Here is a 20641-nt window from a genome sequence, read left to right as displayed (position 1 = left end):
ACTCCCCCTTCCCTTCTGAGGGGCCCATTTGGCCCTTTAGACATATTAATATCTTCCCTGACTTAGGCCTGAACACCATTCTTCCCTTCAGTTGACCTTAGGACTCCTCTGCAAACCCCAGCCTTTGTCTCTCCTGGGTGTGAGCACTCTGAGAAGCCCATCCATGAGCACTCCTCTGAAAAGTCTAGAAAGTTCCCAAAGTGAAATACAGATTTTTACCCTCTTCTCCGAGTGCTTTATAGCCATTTTTCTTTTTCCATAACAAAAGTGTAAACTAAATTAGCATGTTCTCCTCTCCCTTGGCAGAGCAGCTCTGCAAAAAAAAAAAAAGAAAGAAAAGAGAAAAAAAGAAAGAAAAAAATAGTTCAGGTTTTGGCCAGCTTGAATGAAACGTGGCTCTCCGTCAGCAATAGTATATACTCAGAACAGGGCCAGGAATTAATTAATAAGCAAAAGGAGTTTTGGAGGAACCAAGTTAGATGTAAAAACAAACAACAAAAATAACGCATTCTTACTCCTGGTGAAACCACTCAAACAGTCAGTGCAAGTTTTTTCACTTTCGTATTAGACGCAGCCGACCCTTGACCAGCAGGGGTCCTTTTTATATGTGGGGTTTTTTCCAGTGAATACAGTACTGTAAATGAATTTTCTCTTTCTTACGATTTTCTAAATAACATTTTCTTTGATTTCCTTTATTGTAAGGATATAGTACATAATGCATATCACATACAAAATATACTTCAACCCCACTGTTTAAGTTACTCGTGAGGCTTCCCAGTCAATAGAAGGCTATTAGTAGTTACATTCCAGTGGAGTTAAAAAGTTATGGTTTAGTAAAGTCATAAAGTTTTGACTGCGGCGGGGGGAGGTCGGTGGCCCTAATCGCCCCCCTCCCCATATTCAAGAATCAGCTGTGTAATTTTAACATTGTGACTTCTTCCATATATTAGGTATCCGGGAAGCACTTGTTGAATAAGTAAATGAAAGTTAGAGACACTTGTAACTGAATTAGGGGAGAGGCTGCTATAATTCTATCAATATGTTAAAAAATAAAATTATGGTATTTTAATAACTAATATTTTACTGCTTTTTCTGTGTTAGGCACTCGTTGGCCCTTTAGATCATTTAATCTCATCTAATCATCAGAATTTTGTGCTAGAGGTACTGTCGTCATCTAATTTTTTGCATCTGAAGAAACTGAGGCAGAGAATGGCTAGGTGACTAGCTAATTGATGAGGAAGGCCAGGGTTCAAAGCTGGGTCTGACCCCAGAGCTCGTAACTCCTCTTCACTGATTTGTGCTGCTTCCTACTTACACAGCAATGAAGAAGAGATAGAAGAATTCTGGAGGCAGATCTAAGGACCCCGACACATTCTGATCTTAAGGCCAAAGCCTTTTGCTCTGAAGAAAACCACCTCTCAAGGCTCAGTGAATGAGGAGAATTTTACTTGCCGCGAACACACTAGAAAAATTCACAGTGAAAACCTGAGTCATCAGGACATGTCCTTTCGTTTGATTTACAGCCTGAATCTTGAGGAGAGTAGGAGGTCACCGGGGGAGCTGGAGGGTGGGGACAGCAGGAATGTGACTGGAAGAGAACATCTAGTTCTCAGGCCAGAAAGGTTGGCCCGACCCTGGAGGTGACGCCAGTAGCTTCCAGAGGCTGGAAGTGCGGACCCTTGATGACGATACCTTTTCCTTGGTTTCAGAGCCTGGCAGGCCAGGGGAAAGGTTCTCGCCCTGTCTGCCTCTGAGCCACCCTGCCTATCCTTGCGTCCCCCATCCTGGAAGGCCAGAGACCAGACTTAGCCCCGTAGCGGGAGTCCCGAGTGGTCTCTGCTGCCATCTATCTCTGGGGCTGGCTCTAACCACCTCTTCTCCAGGAAGGACTGGAGCTCAGCAGAGAATGGGCACGTCCTGTTTCTAGAGCAAGTTGATTTTTGGAGAGGAGAGGTCTTCCTTGCAATGTGTGAAAGTGATTTCTTTAATGAAAAGGAGACATTGGAAATCACCTTGTTGGTTGTCAGATAGAACAGTTGCTGAACAAAAAACTGGCCGGTGGGAAGGCCAGTCACGTGGACGGCAACCCAGAGCCCGAAAGGGTCATGGAAGTACACGGTGCTAGCCCTAGCTGCCTGGTAAATTGGACTGTTCTTTTAAGTGGCTTAACTTCTCCCTTGCTCCATTTGTCAATCTGTAAAATGAATTGGGGCGCCTGGGTGGCTCAGTGGGTTAAAGCCTCTGCCTTGGGCTCAGGTCATGATCTCAAGGTCCTGGGATCAAACCCCGCTTCGGGCTCTCTGCTCAGCAGGGAGCGTGCTTCCCTTTCTCTCTCTCTGCCTGCCTCTCTGCCTGCTTGTGATCTCTCTTTCTGTCAAATAAGTAAAATCTTTTTTTAAAAACCTGTAAAATGAATATAAAAATACCTGCCTGCTACTACCCAGCAAGCTCCTGCAGGCAGAAACTGTGAAGTTACTTAAGGGTTTCTGTTGTTGCTGTTGTTGTTGTTGCTTTTCATAAAAGAACTTTCTGGAAAATATTGCTAAACTTGAGAGAATGATTCCCAAATTAAGAAGGAAGAATGATGTGTGTGATTTGAAACACACATCAGTATGCTGACTTAAGAGTTCCCTGGCCCCAGCCGTGCACAACGCACATCCCAGGGGCTTCTCCCCAGCGCTCTGTGTACCGTTTGGTGCTTGTGATCCTGGCCAGCCAACACGTAGGAGGCAGAGCTGGGTTGGAGCCGCGGGAGGCCAGCAGCCTCAGCTGCACGCGGAGACCCCCCTCAGGGTGCCCAACCTTCTGGTTCCCTGGTTACACCCTCCATTTTCACTCCTGACCCACAGTAGTCCCACCGGAGTAATATGCGTGTTTCTAGACGCCAGGTGAGCGGGGCCCCAGCCCCAGGCTTCCCTGGCGTGGAGCCCAACCAGCTCTGCAAAAAGCCGTGGTCTGGCTCGGGAGGCAGGGCTCACAAGCCACCTTCCTTGGCTGCTTTTCAGATGCTGTCGGACGTCAGCCTTCTCGTGTCTACAACGTTTGACCCCCTCCATGACCCACAGCAGCTACAATGACGCATTTTCCAGCGCAGTACCGAGCTACGCACCTTTGTGATTGAAATACCAGTTGCACAAAACAGTGCGCACCCTTAAGCTCTGGTTCTTTCCCATGCCGGTTCTCTCCTTATTCCCTCCCTCCTTCCTTTTCTACCTTCTTTGTTTATTCCTGTTTATTCCTGATCACAGTATCCCAGCCAAAAGATCCTGCTGTCTAATGTGTTTATCCATTCATTGGATGTTCACTCGGGGGACCCCATGTATACGGAGGTGCCCCCCAAATCTAGGAAGACATCGTTAGGTACCAGGCTTACATTAATTGGTAGATAGATAGCTATTTGGTAACATGAATTAAAGGACTGTAGAAAAGGGGCATAGCTCGGGGCGCCTGGGTGGCTCAGGGGATTATAGCCTCTGCCTTCTGCTCAGGTCATGATCCCAGGGTCGTGGGATCGAGCCCCACATCGGGCTCTCTGCTCAGCGGGGAGCCTGCTTCTCCCTCTCTCTCTGCCTGCCTCTCTGCCTACTTGTGATCTCTGTCAAATAAATAAATAAATAATCTTAAGAAAAGGGGCATAGCTCATACTAAAATAATTGGTATACTCTGACAGCAGAATGCTATGAAACATTTAAAGTAATGACTGAATGTTGTGGAGATCAGTGTGGCTACATCTCAAAAACACGGTTAAAAACAAGTTTTATAAAAGCATAAGAAGTATATAGTATGGTACAGGATGAAAGCATATTACCATATACTATAATACAGTGTAATAGTACATTGAAGAAACAGAATTATAGTATAATATGATTTGTATAAAAATTTTCAAACAGGACACTTAGCTGGCTCAGTCAGTGGAGAGTGTGACTCTTGATCTCGGGGTTGTGAGTTCTAGCCCCACGTTGGGTGCAGAGATTAGATTCCTTAAAAGTAAAAATAAAAAATAAAACATTTTAAAACAAAACATTGCTATCTGTGTGTTATCACGGGCACATTCATACTCAGTAAAAGTGAAAAACCATTCAAGCAACAACCACACACCACTTTTGGGGTAATGCAAATTATTCTCTAGGGTGTGAGAGAATGTGGGGACTTTACTAAAGCCTGTTAAAGTAAAAATAGCAAATGTGGCAAAATTTAATTACTGTGAAGTCCATTTGGGCACATGGTTATCTTGTCACTCTGGGTGCTTTTCTGTGTATTTAAAATGTTTAACAAGGGAAGCCTGGGTGGCTTAAGTCAGTTAAACGTCTGCCTTCCGCTCAGGTCATGGTCTCAGGATTGGGGGATCGAGTCTCTCATCGGGCTCTCTGCTCAGAGGGAAGCCTGCTTCTCCATCTGCCTGCTGTTCCCCCCTGCTTGTGCGCTCGCTCACTCTGACAAGTAAATAAATAAAGTCTTTTTAAAAAAATAGAATAAAATGTTTAATGATTCAGAATTGAAAAGGTGAAATGAGTGCTTGTCCTGTGCCACTTCTGTGTCTGGTGCATGCCCATGTTTCTGTTCTGTGCCTTCAGCTGGTTCTCTCCATCACATTAATGTCGCGTTTCTCTAAAGGAACAGTATAACCGCTAGTGCTTAATGGCTGAAAAGATTTGGCGTTTGCAGGCAGTGGGTAGGGTCTCAGGGGCATTGTTCCTGGATCCCCAGCAGAGGGCGCTGCTCCATAGCAGATACGAGGAGGGCACCCTCCCTCCGGGTTGCAGTACCAGAGCCTCCCAGGAAGGCGCTGTTGCACTCAGCTGCAGGACAGAAGGGCACCTGTCGGGAGGGAGGGACACAGAATCCACCGTATTTGGCCGTTTGCAGACATCGAGCTTCTCTGTATATTTATAGCCTTGGCTGTTCCTGAGGCTAAGAATATAGAAATGATTCCAGATATAGCACATGCCAAGAGCTTCCTCTGCCGTTGCTCGAATGAGCCTGACACTGATGGATAAGGAGCTCTTTCCTGTTAAACTGACCAGGCAACCTTCCCTTTCATTCTAGGTGGAAAAGGATTATTCTTACTTGAAGGAGATATGTGACCATCAGGCAGAACAACTGAGCCGAACCAGCCTGAAACTGCAAGAGAAAGCATCGGAGAGTGATGCGGAGATCAAAGACATGAAGGAGACCATATTTGAATTGGAAGATCAGGTGGAACAGCATCGGGCTGTCAAGTTACATAACAATCAGCTCATCAGCGAGCTGGAAAGTAAGTGAACTCGAGCCCCGGCCAGACGTGTGTCAGGACTGAGCTGATGCGAACCGAATGCCTGGGAGGGTCTGTGAGAATGCTGGTGAAAAGTCCTCCTTCCACGTGTTGGCAGTCTCGTGGGAAGAACGGTGGTCGGGGAAGGCAGAGTAATTAACTTCGTTGACTGGAAGAGTGGGCAGTGGGGAAGAGAAGATTGTAGAACGTGAGTCAGCAGCACAAGGTGATTGTGAAAAAGAGCAAACACAGTTTGGAGTGTCAAGTCTGCTGTGCGTGGGCAACACCACTGCCCATGTGCATTGGGTATTGACAGAGCTTTGTCTTTCGGATCTGACGGGCAGGAAGATGGGTGACAGACGGTCAGGTGGATTTGAGCAGTGTGTGCTCTTGGGCTCAGGGAGAAAACCATTCTAGCATGGGTCCCATTGAAGCCAGGATATCAGGTAACTTCTAGCCATCGGCTGCCTCATTACTGAAGAGGCTCCAATATTTGGCTTCTCTATGAACTCATTGTATGCTTTGAATAGGGAAAGACATTAAAAGGGATTAGTTAAACGTTGTCTGCTTTGTCCAAATAAGCTTTATCAAATTATCACATCTAATGTGTTTTGCTTTTGTCACAAAAGAATTAATGCGCAGAGCTTTTGGTGGTACTCACCGTTGCTAAAAATAGCATAGTTGGTTGCCTGAGAAGTTCCCCGGCTTGTATAACCCATCCTCATTATTTGTGGAATTCATATCTGGGAACTCACCTGCTATCCTGAATGTATTTGAAACCCCAGGATCAACACTCAGGGCACTTTTAACGTCATTCGCGGATGTGCACGGAAGAGCAGCAAGACATTTTAGTTTCCCAAAGTGCATTCCCAGCTCAGCTTGAACAAGGGAACCCTTTGCCTTCTTGTTTCAGCTCTCATACTGCAAACAAGTATTTTTCTCATGGTTATTTAAGGCCATGTTTTTTATATTTTTGTGCCCCTTTTTTGGCAATTTCACTGTTTAGAATGGCCCCCAGATGTAGTCCTGAAATAACGTCTGAGGTCCCTATGGCAGGAAAGCCGGGATGTGCCTTATGGAGAAAACAAGTGTTAAATGACATTTGTTGAAGCATGAGTTTTAGTGCTGTTGGCTGTGACTTCAATGTTAACGAAAACTTCCAGAGAAAGGAAGATGAAATTCACCACTCTGGAAAAGGCTGAAGTAAAATCTGTGGCACGTGACAAAGCTATGGAAAAGATGGGAACAGCAGCTGTATTTGTGGATTCACGAGATGAGGTCTGGTTTAAAAAAAACAAAAGTAGCAGACTACGTTGTTGTGAAACCAAAAGCCAAGAAACTTACAGTCATGTTTCCCAGGGTCAGGAAAGTGTTAGACCCTTCTGAGCCGGTGCTGGCTCGTTCTCGAGGCTCTCGGAACACCTCACAGCATGAGAAAAGGTAAAAACTTGCAGGTGAGGCAGGTTCTGTCAATGAGGAAGCTGCAGAAGAATTTTTAAAATATCTACTGAGTGTTAGGCAAGAAAAGGGTAATAAGCAGGTTTCCGGCACTGATGGGATGGGCATTAATTAATTAATTAATTAGGACACTGGCAAATGAACCTACCTAACACAAGTAGTGTCTCCTTTGATAAAATTGTTGTGATCAGGGGCTTGCAGGAACCGACCCCTGTATTTCCCGGTAGGAGCAAAGTTCGGTATTCGCGAATTCGGCATGCATGGCAACTTTATGTAGCGGCCGTAAACAGCGAAAGTTAACAGTATGTTCAACACCTTGATTGGTTGGTTGATGCCAGAGTTCCATCCTTCACTGGACGTGATACACAGCAGAAAAGCAGTCAGCATTCAGGGTCAGCATCATTGAGACAGTTCTCAGGAATGACGCTTGCGAAGATAACCAGAACCCACCGCTGTTGACAGTGTGTGATTCCACACACAGCACCATACTTGAAGAGCGTATAAAGCCAAAAAGAGAAGTCCGGTTTTGCTTTGTTTCTGTGATGTATTGCTCATCAGAATGTGACTGTGTTGTCCCCAAAGCCTTAAGGGTCAAGCACAGCCCACCAAGAAAACCAGCTTAGAATTAATATCCGGAGCAGATTTCACACCATTCCCTATGGTTGTATCATAACATGTCCAAGACTGAAAATAACATGGACTGGCCATCTTTTGAGAAGCTTTTAAACTTCCGTCCAGGGGGCTAAGGTATTACTAAGATGTCTTTTCCCTTGGAGGTCCAGGGACACACAGATCCAGCCTGAGACCAGTCACTCCTCCCTATAAGATCCTTGAGAGAAACAGACAGAAAACTAAAAAGTAAAGGAGCGTTTTCTTATTCTGCTGCATTGACCCCCAAACACAGAGTCCCAAGGCCCACATGCTGAATTAGAATGGCCGGGGTGGGACCCGACTGTGTGTTTGAAGCTTCTCTGATAATTTTGATTCACTTCCTTAATAGACAACCCCTGCCTTGGAATGAATCGTGAAGAACTATTGAAGAATCTTAACTGGGTAATGGACATGATCAGATTTCAATTGAAATGACATGGAAGTCTCAGAGGCAGAGAGAGAAGGGGACTGAGAATGTTCTTAATTAGGGAGAGATGTCGGGTCCCTTTGGAGGCATTAAAACACACACACCCCAGATCCTGTCTCCCCATGGGTGATTCTGCTCTGTGGGTCACGGTCTGGGGCTTTGAACATGTGTGCTTTGGAAAGGCTTCCCAGGAGATTGTGTGGTTTAACTACAATTAAAAACCACAACTCTGGCAACTGGTCTGAAAGTCACCGTAGTAGTAGCCAGTCACATTCTGTGTTATACAAAAGCCCTCCACGTCACAGCGATAAAAGACATTCAGATCCGTAATGCGCAACCACCAGGGAGGCCGGGAGCGAGTGTAATAAATACGAGAGGCTATTTCGACCTCTTCCCGGAGTGCTGCCTGTTTGTTCCATCTGAGACCATAACCTAACTCAACACCACTTTTTGCCCAAACCATCCCATTTTCTGTGTTGGGAGAACCTCCAGTTTCTAGCTGCCGGGTTCCAGGGTCTTGAGGATGGAATTTCTAGCAGAAGGAATGGGTTTTAAATCCGGAGCTCCTCCCTTGCTACCTTGCTTACTTTCTCCCCAGAGTCTTGCACCTTTTCTAACTCCTGTCTGACTTGTTTCTTTTCAGGCAATGTGATGAAGCTGGAGGAGCAGAAGTCAGACCTGGAAAGGCAGCTCAAGACCCTAACTAAGCAGATAAAGGTGAGATGTGGCTACAGCAGGGGACAAGGGAGCCTTCCCTGTCATTTCCCTAAGCGTGTCCCGCCTTTGGTTTGGGACCCTTTGAAAAAGACCCTGCTGGGGCGCCTGGGTGGCTCAGTGGGTTAAAGCCTCTGCCTTCAGCTCAGGTCTTGATACCAGGATCCTGGGATCAAGCCCCGCATTGGGCTCTCTCTTCAGCGGGGAGCCTGCTTCCTTTCCTCTCTCTCTGCCTGCCTCTCTGCCTGCTTGTGATCTCTGTCTGTCAAATAAATAAATAAAAATCTTAAAAAAAAAAAAAAGAGAGAAAAAGGCCCTACTGACTCTTCTTGCCTGCTCTCTCAGCACCTTCCTGTGGGCCCCGGAACCACAGGGTCATGTTGGCAGGCGACAAAATCCAGCCAGCCTTTCAGTGTCAGGATAAATGCCAGTAACGTGACTGTGTCCTTCCCACTCGTGCCGGGCCTTTTCCCGGTGGTGGGACGGCACTGCAGCAGTGGCCACTAAGGGCCCCCTGGCTGATCCTCCCCAGCCGGCCTCTGACACCGGTGTGGCTTCTGGCATTTTCAGGAGGAGACAGAGGAATGGCGGCGCTTCCAGGCAGACCTCCAGACAGCGGTGGTGGTGGCCAATGACATCAAGTATGAGGCCCAGCAGGAGCTGCGCGCCGTGAAGCGGAGGCTGCTGGAGGAAGAAGAGAAGAACGCCAGGCTGCAGAAGGAGCTGGGGGACATGCAGAGCCACGGCAGGTCGGTCCCGACAGAGGCCCACGGCTGCGAGTGTGGCGGGCACCCGTTCTGCGCTTGGTCGCTGCCTCACTCACCGTGCATGAGCCTTCGCCGTCTAGAGACGTGGCGCTTCTGTGTCTCTCTGTGCAGAATCTTTCTTTCTTTCCTAATCAGCTCACCCGACCGCTGCTGCCACCACCACATGACCAGGAGCGGTCCGTGCAGGGCCGGGCCACTGCCATCCTCTGGCCCGAGGCAGTGAGAAAGCCCTTCACTCACATATGTGCAGAGGTTCTAGCCAAGTGGCCTCCTACACATAAAGAATAGAAGCGGGTCTAGGACACTCCTTAAATCTCGGTGTTTATTAGTGCAGGGACCACACGCTTGCCACGGGCCACGGAAACACCTTCCGTGGGTCCCTCTCGTGCCGCGGACAAGGCTGGACCTCCTCCCCGGGGACTTGCCACCAGCCGAAGGACCCATTCCTCATGACCCAGGGACACGCTTCTCCCTTGGCAGCGCCGGTAGGCTGCCTCCAAAGCCTTGAAAGAGCCCACTTTATTAAGAAGGATGAGCGTGGACAACACCTCCGGCTAACACGTGACTTTCCTTTTCTGTGCTGAGGGAGGGAAATCACGTGGTGTGTTGTCCCAGGAAGCTCTTCCTGACGGTGATGTTTCAGAGGAAGGCATTCTTAAAGTGAGCTCAAAGCCCATTATGATTTGAAATGTAAAGGGTTCACAGACGAGATGATAAACAGTACTTTAGGCCTTCACGAATGCAGCGTTCCCTTTTCCCCGGTCAGGAATAACTGTCCCTGACCTTGAGATGCTTGGATATTAGGAAATTATTTTGAATTTTCAGATGTCTTTCAGATATGAAAGAGAGTATTTTAAAATCAGATTCGGTAGGTTCCAACTGCTGATTTGTACAGTTGGCTCTCTTTACCTGTTTTCTGGGATCAGGGGTTTGTTCTTTGGCTAGATTTGGGGCCTTTGGGTCTGATGTATTGTTGTGAGTTTCATGACATTAGAAAAAGTAGATTTCTTCTCAGAATTCTGTTTTGATTCTCTTACCAAACTTGCTGCAGTCAGTCCCTCCTTCCTTTGTTTAAGAGTTTTCTATAAAATGGGCTGTAGGGGCACCTGGGTGGCTTAGTCACTTAGGGGTTGGACTCTTGATCTCAGCTCGGGTCTTGATCTCAGGGTTGTGAGTTCAAACCCCATGTTGGGCTCCACGCTTAAAACAGGCTGTAGAGAAGGATTCAGATGAGATGTGTGTAGCTGGCTCCATGATTTCACTCTTGAATCAAGATCATTATTTTATAGTCACACCTACACCCTCTGGCCACCAAAGCCTGTGAATTTTAAGTTAAAGAGGAAGGCGAATCAAAAGACTAGACTTGAGAGGGCCTCCTGTTGAAGTGAGCACGAGGTCCCCTCGTTTGCTTTTGTGCTTCTGTGTAATTTGTCCACTTGTCTTGCTTTTATGATGTGTGTCTTTGGAAGGGGAACCAGATCATAACTTGTACCGCTTCCTGCCTAGGTTATTGTAAAGATAAATGGTCAAAGACAAGCTCCAAATTCATGTAGTTATTGTACAAGCTGCTGCATTTCTTACCTAGACTCTAAAGATAAAGGCCAGATCATACAACTTGAACTCTGATACTATAGGAAATCTGCACAAACCTTGACAATTTAGTGTCCATATAAGATAATTTGCATCTTCAAACATAGGGTCCCTTTATTATTTTTTTTATAAACATGGTATATTTCTCTTACGATTTTCTGGTGATTTGCAAACCTCCTCCCCAAATCCAGCAGGTTAATCCCTTATCACAATATATTTCAAAATCATAGGGCTGTCACCAGCCCAGCACGTGGACTACTGTTGAAGCCCCACAGACATCAGTGTGTCTGGGGCCCGTCGTTGTGTTGGGCGGGGTTTCACACAGCAGCCGGACCCCATTTCCTCCCTGATTCCGCAGACTGCCCCCTCAAAAGAGTTGACTCTGAAAGTTACTTGCTCCTGGCTCAGCCACTTCCCAAACTGCCCCATGGGCAAGACTTGCAACCAGCTCACGCCTCAAAGGCCCTGAAGTGACATAGAGTTTCCATCCTGGCTGAATGGGTTCTCGACTGAAACTCGATTTGACTTTGATAGTCGCGTCCTGAGAACTCAAAAGGCATTCTTGGTTCAGCCACAGCCAAAGAACTTGCAGAAAATTCCCTGATGGGGTCCTCCAAGTACAACCAAGAGCAGGTAAGAACGTTTGAAAAAGAACTTTGATCCTAACGTGGGATTAGCCGATTTGCATTCGCACTTTGGAAATACAGGCATTTGAGGGGATGTAGTCAGGCTCATAGGTGGGCAAATGACAGGGCTCGGCGTGTATACAGGTTAGCCTTTATTACCGAGAACTCAGCAGCTAAGACAGTGTGGAACATTATTTAACCTAGGATTTTAGAAAATTCTAGAAAAAAAAATTAGCACATTAGCAGTCTTCATCCTATTACGTTTTGAAAAGGGTTTTTGTTTTGGAGTCAGAATTACCGATGTGAAGAGTAGAAGGGGAGACGAGGCTCTAGTCTTGTCTTTGCCACCAACTGGCAAGAATTCCTTCCCAGACCTAGCTGCTCCCTCCCTCAAATGAGGAGATAGGGTGGGTCATGATTGAAGACCCCCCAGAAGCTCCTTTGTTCCCTGGGACTAGTTGCTCAGCTGACATTTCTCTGATGGGGGCATCAGGAACTCACATGCCCCCGTTCCTTCTGCCCAGTGCAGTCCTTGGAACCTCCCGGACACCGTGGCATCTGCACATTTTAGCTGGGCCATGGACCTCCTCTTTCTCTTCCAGAAATTTGAACAAGCCAGTGTAGCTTTCATGGACCTGGAAGTGATCTGTTTTGCTGGACACTTACAAATTAATGGATGAAAGGATAATGAATGATTTTTTCAACTCTGGCTTCTTCCATTCTTGAGCCATTAAGAGCAAGCCATTACAATTCAAACTTCTACCGAAATTAAAACATCAAGCCTTTTTCCAGGAAAGTTGAGAGCTGGGGCCTCACCTCCAGATACAGAGAACATGCACACGCAGCTCCCCTCAGTGCCTTGATGGGCCACACGAAGGACATTGTTGACCTGGAGTGCATGACACAGGCTTCTCGAAAGTAACAGGGGAAGACCGATACGCGTTTTCTCTCTCATTCTGAAACACTAAAGACAGTTATTTTTAGGGTGACTTACTCAATTTTTGCCGTTCATCCTATGACACCATAAACATCCATGGAAAACATCTTAAAAGAAAGAGATGGTTAAAAAAACACTAAACATCGGTGCATAATTAGCAGTAGGAGCTTCTAAGCAGAAGGTCTGAGATTCAGAATGTGTCTAGCTTGTCCCACTGGTTCCTGCATGGTCACCTCTGAAGCGAGCAGCATGGTGGCCCATCACTGCCAGACTCTTCTGAAATCGGCTCTAACTCTGTGTGCACAATGTATCCTGCCCTAATGTCGGTCGCCTGCCTGTGCCACTCTCTGTGTCCTTACCACTGCCGTGTGTCACAGCCGCGGGCTGGGGGTTCTGGAGCTGTCACTGAAATGCCGAGTGTGGGAGCTGGCGGTGTAGGTTCTCAGGGTCACTGAGATACCCCTTCCAGCTCTCTTCTTGCAGATGCTTTGATACAACATCCCTAGCCCTGCCGGAAGGGGATCAGTCCTCGTGGGGGTTCCTAACCTGAGCTTCAGGGGCCCCTGACACTTTTCGCCCTCAATGTGGAAGCTGGCCCTCTGGGCTCCCAGCACAGCCCTTTGACGCCTTCTGTTTTCATAGCTGGCATCTGCGTTGCTGGCATTGGACACAGAGCCTGGAATCACAATGAGCTGTGTCCGCTCCCCTGCTCCCTATCCTCACAGACTTGCTTTGAAAAGCGTGGACATGAGCTTCCACTAGGCCTTTAGGACCGATACGCCTCAATACTGAAAGAAATCCTTTTTTCTGTTTTTTTTTTTGGCCTTGACTCTAGGATAGCAGAGGGAAGCTCAAGCCGCTCCGTAAATTACAGAGAAGCCTGGTTTTGTGTACCCTGGCCATCTCCACTTCCCCAGTGCAGTCATCTGTCAGAGAAGGTCTAGGGAGAGGAGCCCAGCAGTGGTGTCTTGAAGTCCTTGGCATGTTCTCTGTGTAAAGACCTTTGACTTCCAAAAAAAATTCAGAGGAGTAGGAACTAAAACATGCTGGTCCTGTTCTAGATATTAGCTCTTCCCCGTGGGTCAGTGGCCACTGTTAATTTTTCTGTTTGTAGCCTGAGATCGTGTTGCCTCAAGTAACTCCTTTACCAGCCTCTCCCCCCTCCATTTCTGTTTCCACAGCTCCATGGTCTCTGTCAGCTAGCAGAGCATTTGCTGGAAGAAAGACAGCCCAACCCTTGCCATGATGGGAAACTACAGCCATTTCTATATGAAGGGGGGAATAATGTGGGAGAGAAATTACCTCTTTACAAAGAGCCAGATTGTCGCCTTGTAACAGCCACTGTTTGACAACAGAGTCATGGCGATCAAGTGTCTTTCCCTTTTTTTCTACATTTTGGAATCAACTCATTGCACGATCAAAGATGATCCTTCCCTCTTCTTTTCCCCCCTTCTTTCTTTTTCTCAGAAGATTTGGCAGTCTTTTGTTTGGAGCATAGATGAAGTTGTTCTTGAAAAAGACAAAGTACAAGCATGGTGTGAAACTCACTTTTTTGTACGCAGCTAGGGTGTGCAGCGCGCTGGTGAATGCGGCGCGTGCCTGTGTCTTACTTTTTGGAATTTATTTCTGTGCTTCCTCTTGAACATGGTACCTGATAATCTTGGCATTAACACTACTTATGGCAAACCAGGAAGCCGTCTGTGTCCCGTCTCGTTCTGAAGAAGCTAGCGGGTTCTGCTTCCCTTCTATCAAGTCCCGAACAAGCCCTTTCCAGCTGGGATCTGACGTCGTTACCTCATCCGAAACAAGCCACCACTAAGTCAGGGTTGGATTTCCAGAATCTCCACTGGGCTCAACGCAAACTGATGTTTGGCTGACCAAAAAGGATGTAATCGAGCCAGTTTATTTACGTAGTGGCCGTGCCCTTGGGAATCGGACTAAAAATTAAGGAACAACCACAACCAGCGCCTCAGGAATAAAACTTAACCCAGAAACTGAAAGACTTTGAATCCGGGAAGTGGATGACTCAGAGTGGTCCAGAGTTCAGAGTGGGATGTTGAACTTGGGAAGTACATAGTTTGTCAAGATCTGCACCTAATTCAGTGGCTCCACGAGGCCTGGCCCCCCTTGGCTCTCACTCCAGGAGCAACTGTGCCCTCCAGCTGGTGGCAGGTCTTCGCTACATGTCCTCAGGACGGGACAGGAGCTCCTGTCTGGTTCGAGGGCGTGAGGAACAGGAAGACTCTTTAACGCAGGAGGACAGTTGGGCATGTCCAGCTGGAGAGCCCAGAATCCCTAGAAAAATTTCGCCTGGTGGTAGAAGAGAGGAGATCGGTGCCTCTTCCGTGAAAACGGCTTCGACGCTCGCTGGCACCGTCCAGTACACCTACTGGGAGCTCTTTACCTCAGACTGAGATTTTCTTGGAATGATCCCACATTCACTTGCCAGGTGTTTGCAAACGTAAACAAAAGGAAAATCGCCTCCACTTCAGATACACAGCTGTACTCGCATTGAGTATCCCGATCTGTCTGTATTCTGGGTACCGTTAAATATTTTTATACGAAGGCATTCATGAAGTGCTAAATAAATACATTATTATTCGGAAGAGTCTGTTGCCTGATTTGCCATCCCTGGCCACATGTGTGCAGGGCCTTCATGTCCGTCTGTCCTGGGATTTCTAGCACAGGTGGTATCAGAACTCGAAAGCCATGTCTTATAGCTAGAATCTGAGCCAGAAGCAAGCCGGACTTCTGATACGAGTTGTAGACAGGAGGCTTATTTTAAATATGAATGTAATTTTTTTAAATGATTTCAGTCTTGGAACAAAAGAGCAAGGATCAAAGATAACTAATTTTGGATAAATTGTAGCCAAATGCCAGTGTTTCCCAAACAATCTAGTGTGGAATTTGAGGTCCTGGCTTATCTTGTCGAACTGTAAAAATAAATAGGTCACTTGCTGATTTGATGTATTGGGTTTCTTCTTACTTATGAATGTTTAGATGTCCTGGTAACAAAACAGAGGTGTTTTGTGAAAAATATTCCTCTTTTCTCTCTCCAGTACTCACTGTATAAGGTAATCAGTGTTCACGGTGTGTCTGTTTTTCTTTCCTCCCCATCTACTCATATAAATACATAGGGTTCATTTTTATATTTTTTTATAAAATTTATAAACTATATTAACAGTATATCATGGGCATCCTTCCAAGTTGATATTTACAAGTTTAATTCATTTAATTCATTTTTTTATTATTTTATTTTATTTTAAGTAGGTTCTGTGCCCAGTGTGGAGCCCAATGTAGGGCCTGAACTCAACTCTGAGGTCAAGACCCCTGCCCCAAGATCAAGAGTCGGACGCTGACTAACTGAGCCCCCCAAAGTGCCCCAAATTTAACTCAATTTAATAGCTGTGTGGTGTCCTAGAGGATGGATGTGCCCTAGAATATTGAAATATTGTCATATTTCGTGAACATCAAGGTTATATTTTCTAGATTTTTTTTCTCTCCCAATAATTGCATAATAGCAGTCTTTACAAACACATAGCATTATAGATCTGTTTTTATTTTCATAGGGTGGGTTCCTAAAAGTAGGATCACTACCTTGGAGGATATGCAGTTTTGATTTTAATAGATTTACCAGGTTACTTATCTAAGACTTGTGACATTTTACTTTTTGATGAAAGTGCCTGCTTATCACAGCCCTAGCTTAATTTTGCCAATAGAATAAGCAAAAAATTTGCTTCGAATTTGCATTTTCCCAGGGAAATTTTTATATGTTATTTACTTTTCCTCTTTTGAGAATTGCTCATTTAGCATTTTTACTTATTTTTTCGCAGACTGATTTTTTCCTCTTCTCCGTTTGTAAGTCACATCTTATCAGGGATGTGTGTTTAACCCAGTACATTATGGGTCTTACGGCTTTACCATTATTCTCGTGGAAAAATTTATATTGTGACGCAGTCTGTTCATATTTTCCTTTACTGTGTCTGGGGTGGTTTTTGTTTAAGATTTTCCCTCCCCTCCCCTTGCAGAAGTAGGCTACCACCTTTTCTCTATCTGTGTCTTTCTCTGTTTCTCTGTCACATGTTTGATTTGCCTTTCTTTGTTCAGTCCGATATGAGGTGTGGGTCTTCTCCCGGAGGGACAGCCAGCACCATGTATGTTCGAAGCCATCCTGTGCCCACTGAATCGAAATCCCACCTTTACGTTATTTATTTCCTCCGTTTTCAAAGAGACTTTCCCAGTATGCCCTCCTTTCTTTTTCTCTTGAGTCTGTTCTGCTTTAAAATATTTTATTGGGATTATTAGATTGCTAATACCACTTTTCAGACTCAGCCTTTCATTGCAAACTGTCATCTTTTGTATATTTTCCTCTTTCTTGAATTATATTGCATTCTCCAGGCAGATGCTATCAAGTATATAATTCTGTTTCCTGTCATAAATATAAACGTCCTTTGAGTATGATTATTCTCTTCATTTTAAATCATGGAATTTATGGAATATATTCGTAGGTCAGGGCACATCTTGGAGTGGAGCAGATAATTGTCGGTCCCTTATTCTCACTTAAATGGGTGAGAGTATCAGGCCCTGACGTTTGCCCAGTATCTGTGTCTGTAGGTTCTGCTTAGATCCGTGCCCACTTCCGCTGTTACTAAAATCTTAAACCAGAAGGGAGGCTCTTTAAGGTAAATTTATGTTATGTATTGGAGGCACAGAAACTCAAATAGAATACAGAGGAAGAATAGGTTCCTAGTGGGTGAAACTGATCTGTGTCCAAGTCCTTTCCTGGTGAAACTGGCGTGTGGGAGCCAGCATTCTCCGCCTCGTTTTGCCTGGTCATTGTCCATTTTAGGGATGTACTGTGGCTCTTCCTAATTTGCCCCTCTTTGCCACTGTCCTTTTACCTGGATGCTTGTGTTCCAAACCTTGTTTGTTTTTATGTCATCTGTATGCTTATATTGAAGTTCAAAAATGAAGTTCCGAAAAACATGGATACCCAGGAGACAAAAGACTTAACTTTAATTTCTGTCTCACTCTAGAGCTACAGACTTCTTTTAGATTCGTCACGAATAAAAGTAAAAAATATTTTGGAAAAAAAAAATTGTGTTCCAGGAAGGGCATAGAATGAGCAAGGGTACAGAGACAGGACCTACAAGGGACAGAATTTCAGGTAGCTAGACTTGGAGTCTGAAAGTGAGGTAGGTGGAGGGGAGTCCTAGGGGAGAAGTCTGTCCAGCCCTGGGAAGGGTCCGGAGCTGGGCTTTTACTCAGTTTTTCAGGAAAGCGCCCTTGCAGACACGTGATTGACATGACCGATCCTTATGGATACCGATCGGCCAGTCGGGAAGGTAGCAGTGGTGTCATGTGGCATTCCCCGGAAGTAGTTAACTTTTGACTGCTCTGAGTTATGTACAAGAGCTCACACATTCTTGGATCAAAATAGACGCAACTGCCAGGTGTCCTGTACGGTGAGGTAGGTGTGTGGAAAACCAATACCACTTGAGGACAATTCTGTGACCAAACAAGGAGACCAGTGAATTGGAGAGATTTGATAACGTTTTTAAATAAAAGGTAATTACAGACACATGTGCATATATATGTTTAAATTATAACAACAGATAGATGAGGTAAACCAGCTGTGAGCTATGACATGGTCCTTGGGTCCAACGGTCTGTCATTCTCAGGTATGGGCTGCTACTTCCTAGGAGCAGATTATTGGATAAAAATAAGAACAATGAGGGGCCCCTAGGTGGCTCAATGGGTTAAAGCCTCTGCCTTCAGCTCAGGTCATGGTCCTGGAGTCCTGGGATCGAGCCCCACATTGTGCTCTCTGCTCCGCAGGGAGCCTGCTTCCTCCTCTCTCTCTCTCTGCCTCTCTGCCTACTTGTGATCTCTATCTGTCAAATAAATAAATAAAATCTTTAAAAAAAAAATTACAATGAAATAAATAGTGATAGTATTTTTAATAACGTATGTTAAATCATTTTTAAGAAGAAATACCATCAGTATTGTTATTTTTTGGATATGCCTGGTACACCTTCCAGGACACACATGCCTTATACAGACAGTTTGAGAAAGGCCATGGTCAAACAGAACTAGAGTTGCCGCCCAGATTCACTGTTTACAATCCAGGCGACCTTGTCAAGTTTTTCATCTAAAATAAGGGATAATTGGGGCGCCTGGGTGGCTCATTGGGTTAATGCCTCTGCCTTGGACTCAGGTCATGATCTCAGGGTCCTGATATCGAGCCCCGCATCAGGCTCTCTGCTCGGCGGGAGCCTGCTTCCCCCCACCCCCACCTGCCTGCCTCTCTGCCTGCTTGTGATTTCTGTCTGTCAAATAAATAAATAAAATCTTAAAATAAGGGATAATAACAAAGATGGGATTTTTTTTTGAAAATTAAATTAGATACTGTTTTAAAGATACATGGTACTTACAATGGAGTTGTACACATTTTTTTTTATTTGTTTATTTGACAGAGAGTTAGAGAGAGAGCACGAGTAAGCAGAGTGTCAGGGAGAGGAGGAGAGAGAAGCAGTCTCCCTGCTGAGCAGGGAGCCTGGTGTGGGCCTCGATCCCAGGACCCTGGAATCATGACCCTAGCTGAAGGCAGCCGCTTAAACAACTGAGCCACCTGGGCGCCCCTATACACACATTTTTTGGTGTGAAGATTATCCATTATTATCACAGTTTTACATTCTGGGAGCAGATGGAAACGTGCCTTACTTTTGGTGTTTTCAACGCATTGCCTAAGCACAGGGCAGCTGTGTCATCTGAGATGCCCCTGGAGAAAGAGGGTCTTGTTCAGTGCTTTAGGGAAACCGAATGCACTAGGCTTATGAAGGATGGTAGGTTTGTATACGGTTGTACCCTCAAAACCATGTAAACTGTGCTTCTGGGTGATTCAGGGGATTTTCAAGGCTCACTTTGACTTTCCGTATGTGTGATTTTTGTTTTCCAGATAGACCTTCGAATCTAACATCTGTCTTTAGGAGGTGGTAGTTAGCACAGGACAAATCCTTAGCCAGTAGTGGTACCTTGAAGCTTTTCCTGTATTTAATGAGTTTGCTTCAGTACACCTGGCTGTATGCTTACCATTTCTTAATATCCTTTGTAGAATACAGAGGCTTATTCTTCCTTGGAACAGAGAAAATGGAATACTTCATTTCTTGCCAGAGTTGTTACTGGTTGATCCCGGACAACCGTAGGACAGGCTGGTGTAAAGGAGTTTCCAGTCTATTTATGATGGAAGTACTGTACGAAATAAAACCAATAGCTCCTCTCTATGGTTCTTCAATCCAGGCTTTGTTTTGTGAGTCCCCTTACCCGCCCCGCACACGCACACACGCTGTACACACACTCACACGTGCATCCCCGTTACAACATGGAGGTGGTTTATTTCAGCAGCTTCTCTGATCTGCTGAAACAGCTTGCAGAGTTTTTTCATAACTGACTCTTCCTGTTCTGGCCAAGCGGACCGACCAGTTGAAACATGGTCTTTGAGCATCTGAAGGCAGGAGGACTGGGAATCGGCTCTTGTCGCCTTGCTAGGTTCTTGACGGAATCCAAAGACTCCTGTTTCTCAGTTGATATATCGAATCACAGAGAAACTTGGGGAATTGATGGAAATGCTTGAGCAGGTGTAGAATCCTTTTCATTAAATTTTCAAGGAATGAGATGAAAATGAATTTTTAGACAAGATCTCCCTTCGAAGGGTGCCCTGGGTTTCTGAAAGCCCTCGGTAGACAGTCCCTTAAATGGGTGAAGGTGGCCCACTTTTTTCCCGACTTGACTTGGAATGGCCGGTCCGGAAACCAGAGTTTTGTTTTGTTTTGCTTTGTTTTTCCTGCTTGTACCGAACCTGATTTCATTCTCTTTCTGCATCTTCCACACCTGATTTTACATTGCGTAACACACCGGGGAAAATACAAAAAAACCCAACTCACTCAATTAAAAAAATTCTTTTTCAAACCCGGCCCCCTACCAGTTTCTGAAATTCCTCATATTTCTTTCAAAGAAGTCATCAGTGTCTTGGTTTTTTGTTTTTGTTTGTTTGTTTGTTTGTTTTTTCATTCCAAAGAAGGGGCTGCGGAGACAAAAGTATGTTTTAAGTTCCGCTTCACTTAAACGTTTTCTGTTCCCGTTGATCACAGAGCAACGGAAGCTTCGAGAATTAAGGGCACGTACATCCAGCCACCGAAGCTTATGAGAATTCATTCCAAA

At 45.5% G+C, this 20641-nt stretch overlaps 1 protein-coding gene across 4 annotated transcripts in view; it reads left to right on the top strand.

Moving 5' to 3' along the window:
• The window catches only part of SPECC1 (sperm antigen with calponin homology and coiled-coil domains 1), a 218428-nt gene that overhangs the window by 122144 nt on the left and 75643 nt on the right, over positions 1 to 20641 (top strand). For 3 of the 4 annotated variants that reach the window (XM_032841337.1, XM_032841336.1, XM_032841338.1), the window contains 3 exons: positions 5047 to 5254; positions 8431 to 8504; positions 9072 to 9250. In XM_032841337.1, the coding sequence (XP_032697228.1) occupies positions 5047 to 5254; positions 8431 to 8504; positions 9072 to 9250 (461 nt within the window). Of the gene's footprint in view, positions 1 to 5046; positions 5255 to 8430; positions 8505 to 9071; positions 9251 to 13602; positions 14534 to 20641 lie in introns of those variants that run through there. The other variant, XM_032841339.1, reaches the window with a different exon arrangement.

The sequence above is a fragment of the Lontra canadensis genome, unplaced genomic scaffold (assembly GCF_010015895.1).
Source record: "Lontra canadensis isolate GAN:19392208 unplaced genomic scaffold, GSC_riverotter_1.0 scaffold122, whole genome shotgun sequence".
NCBI lineage: Eukaryota > Metazoa > Chordata > Mammalia > Carnivora > Mustelidae > Lontra > Lontra canadensis.
This window is presented reverse-complemented; position numbering and strand designations above follow the sequence as displayed.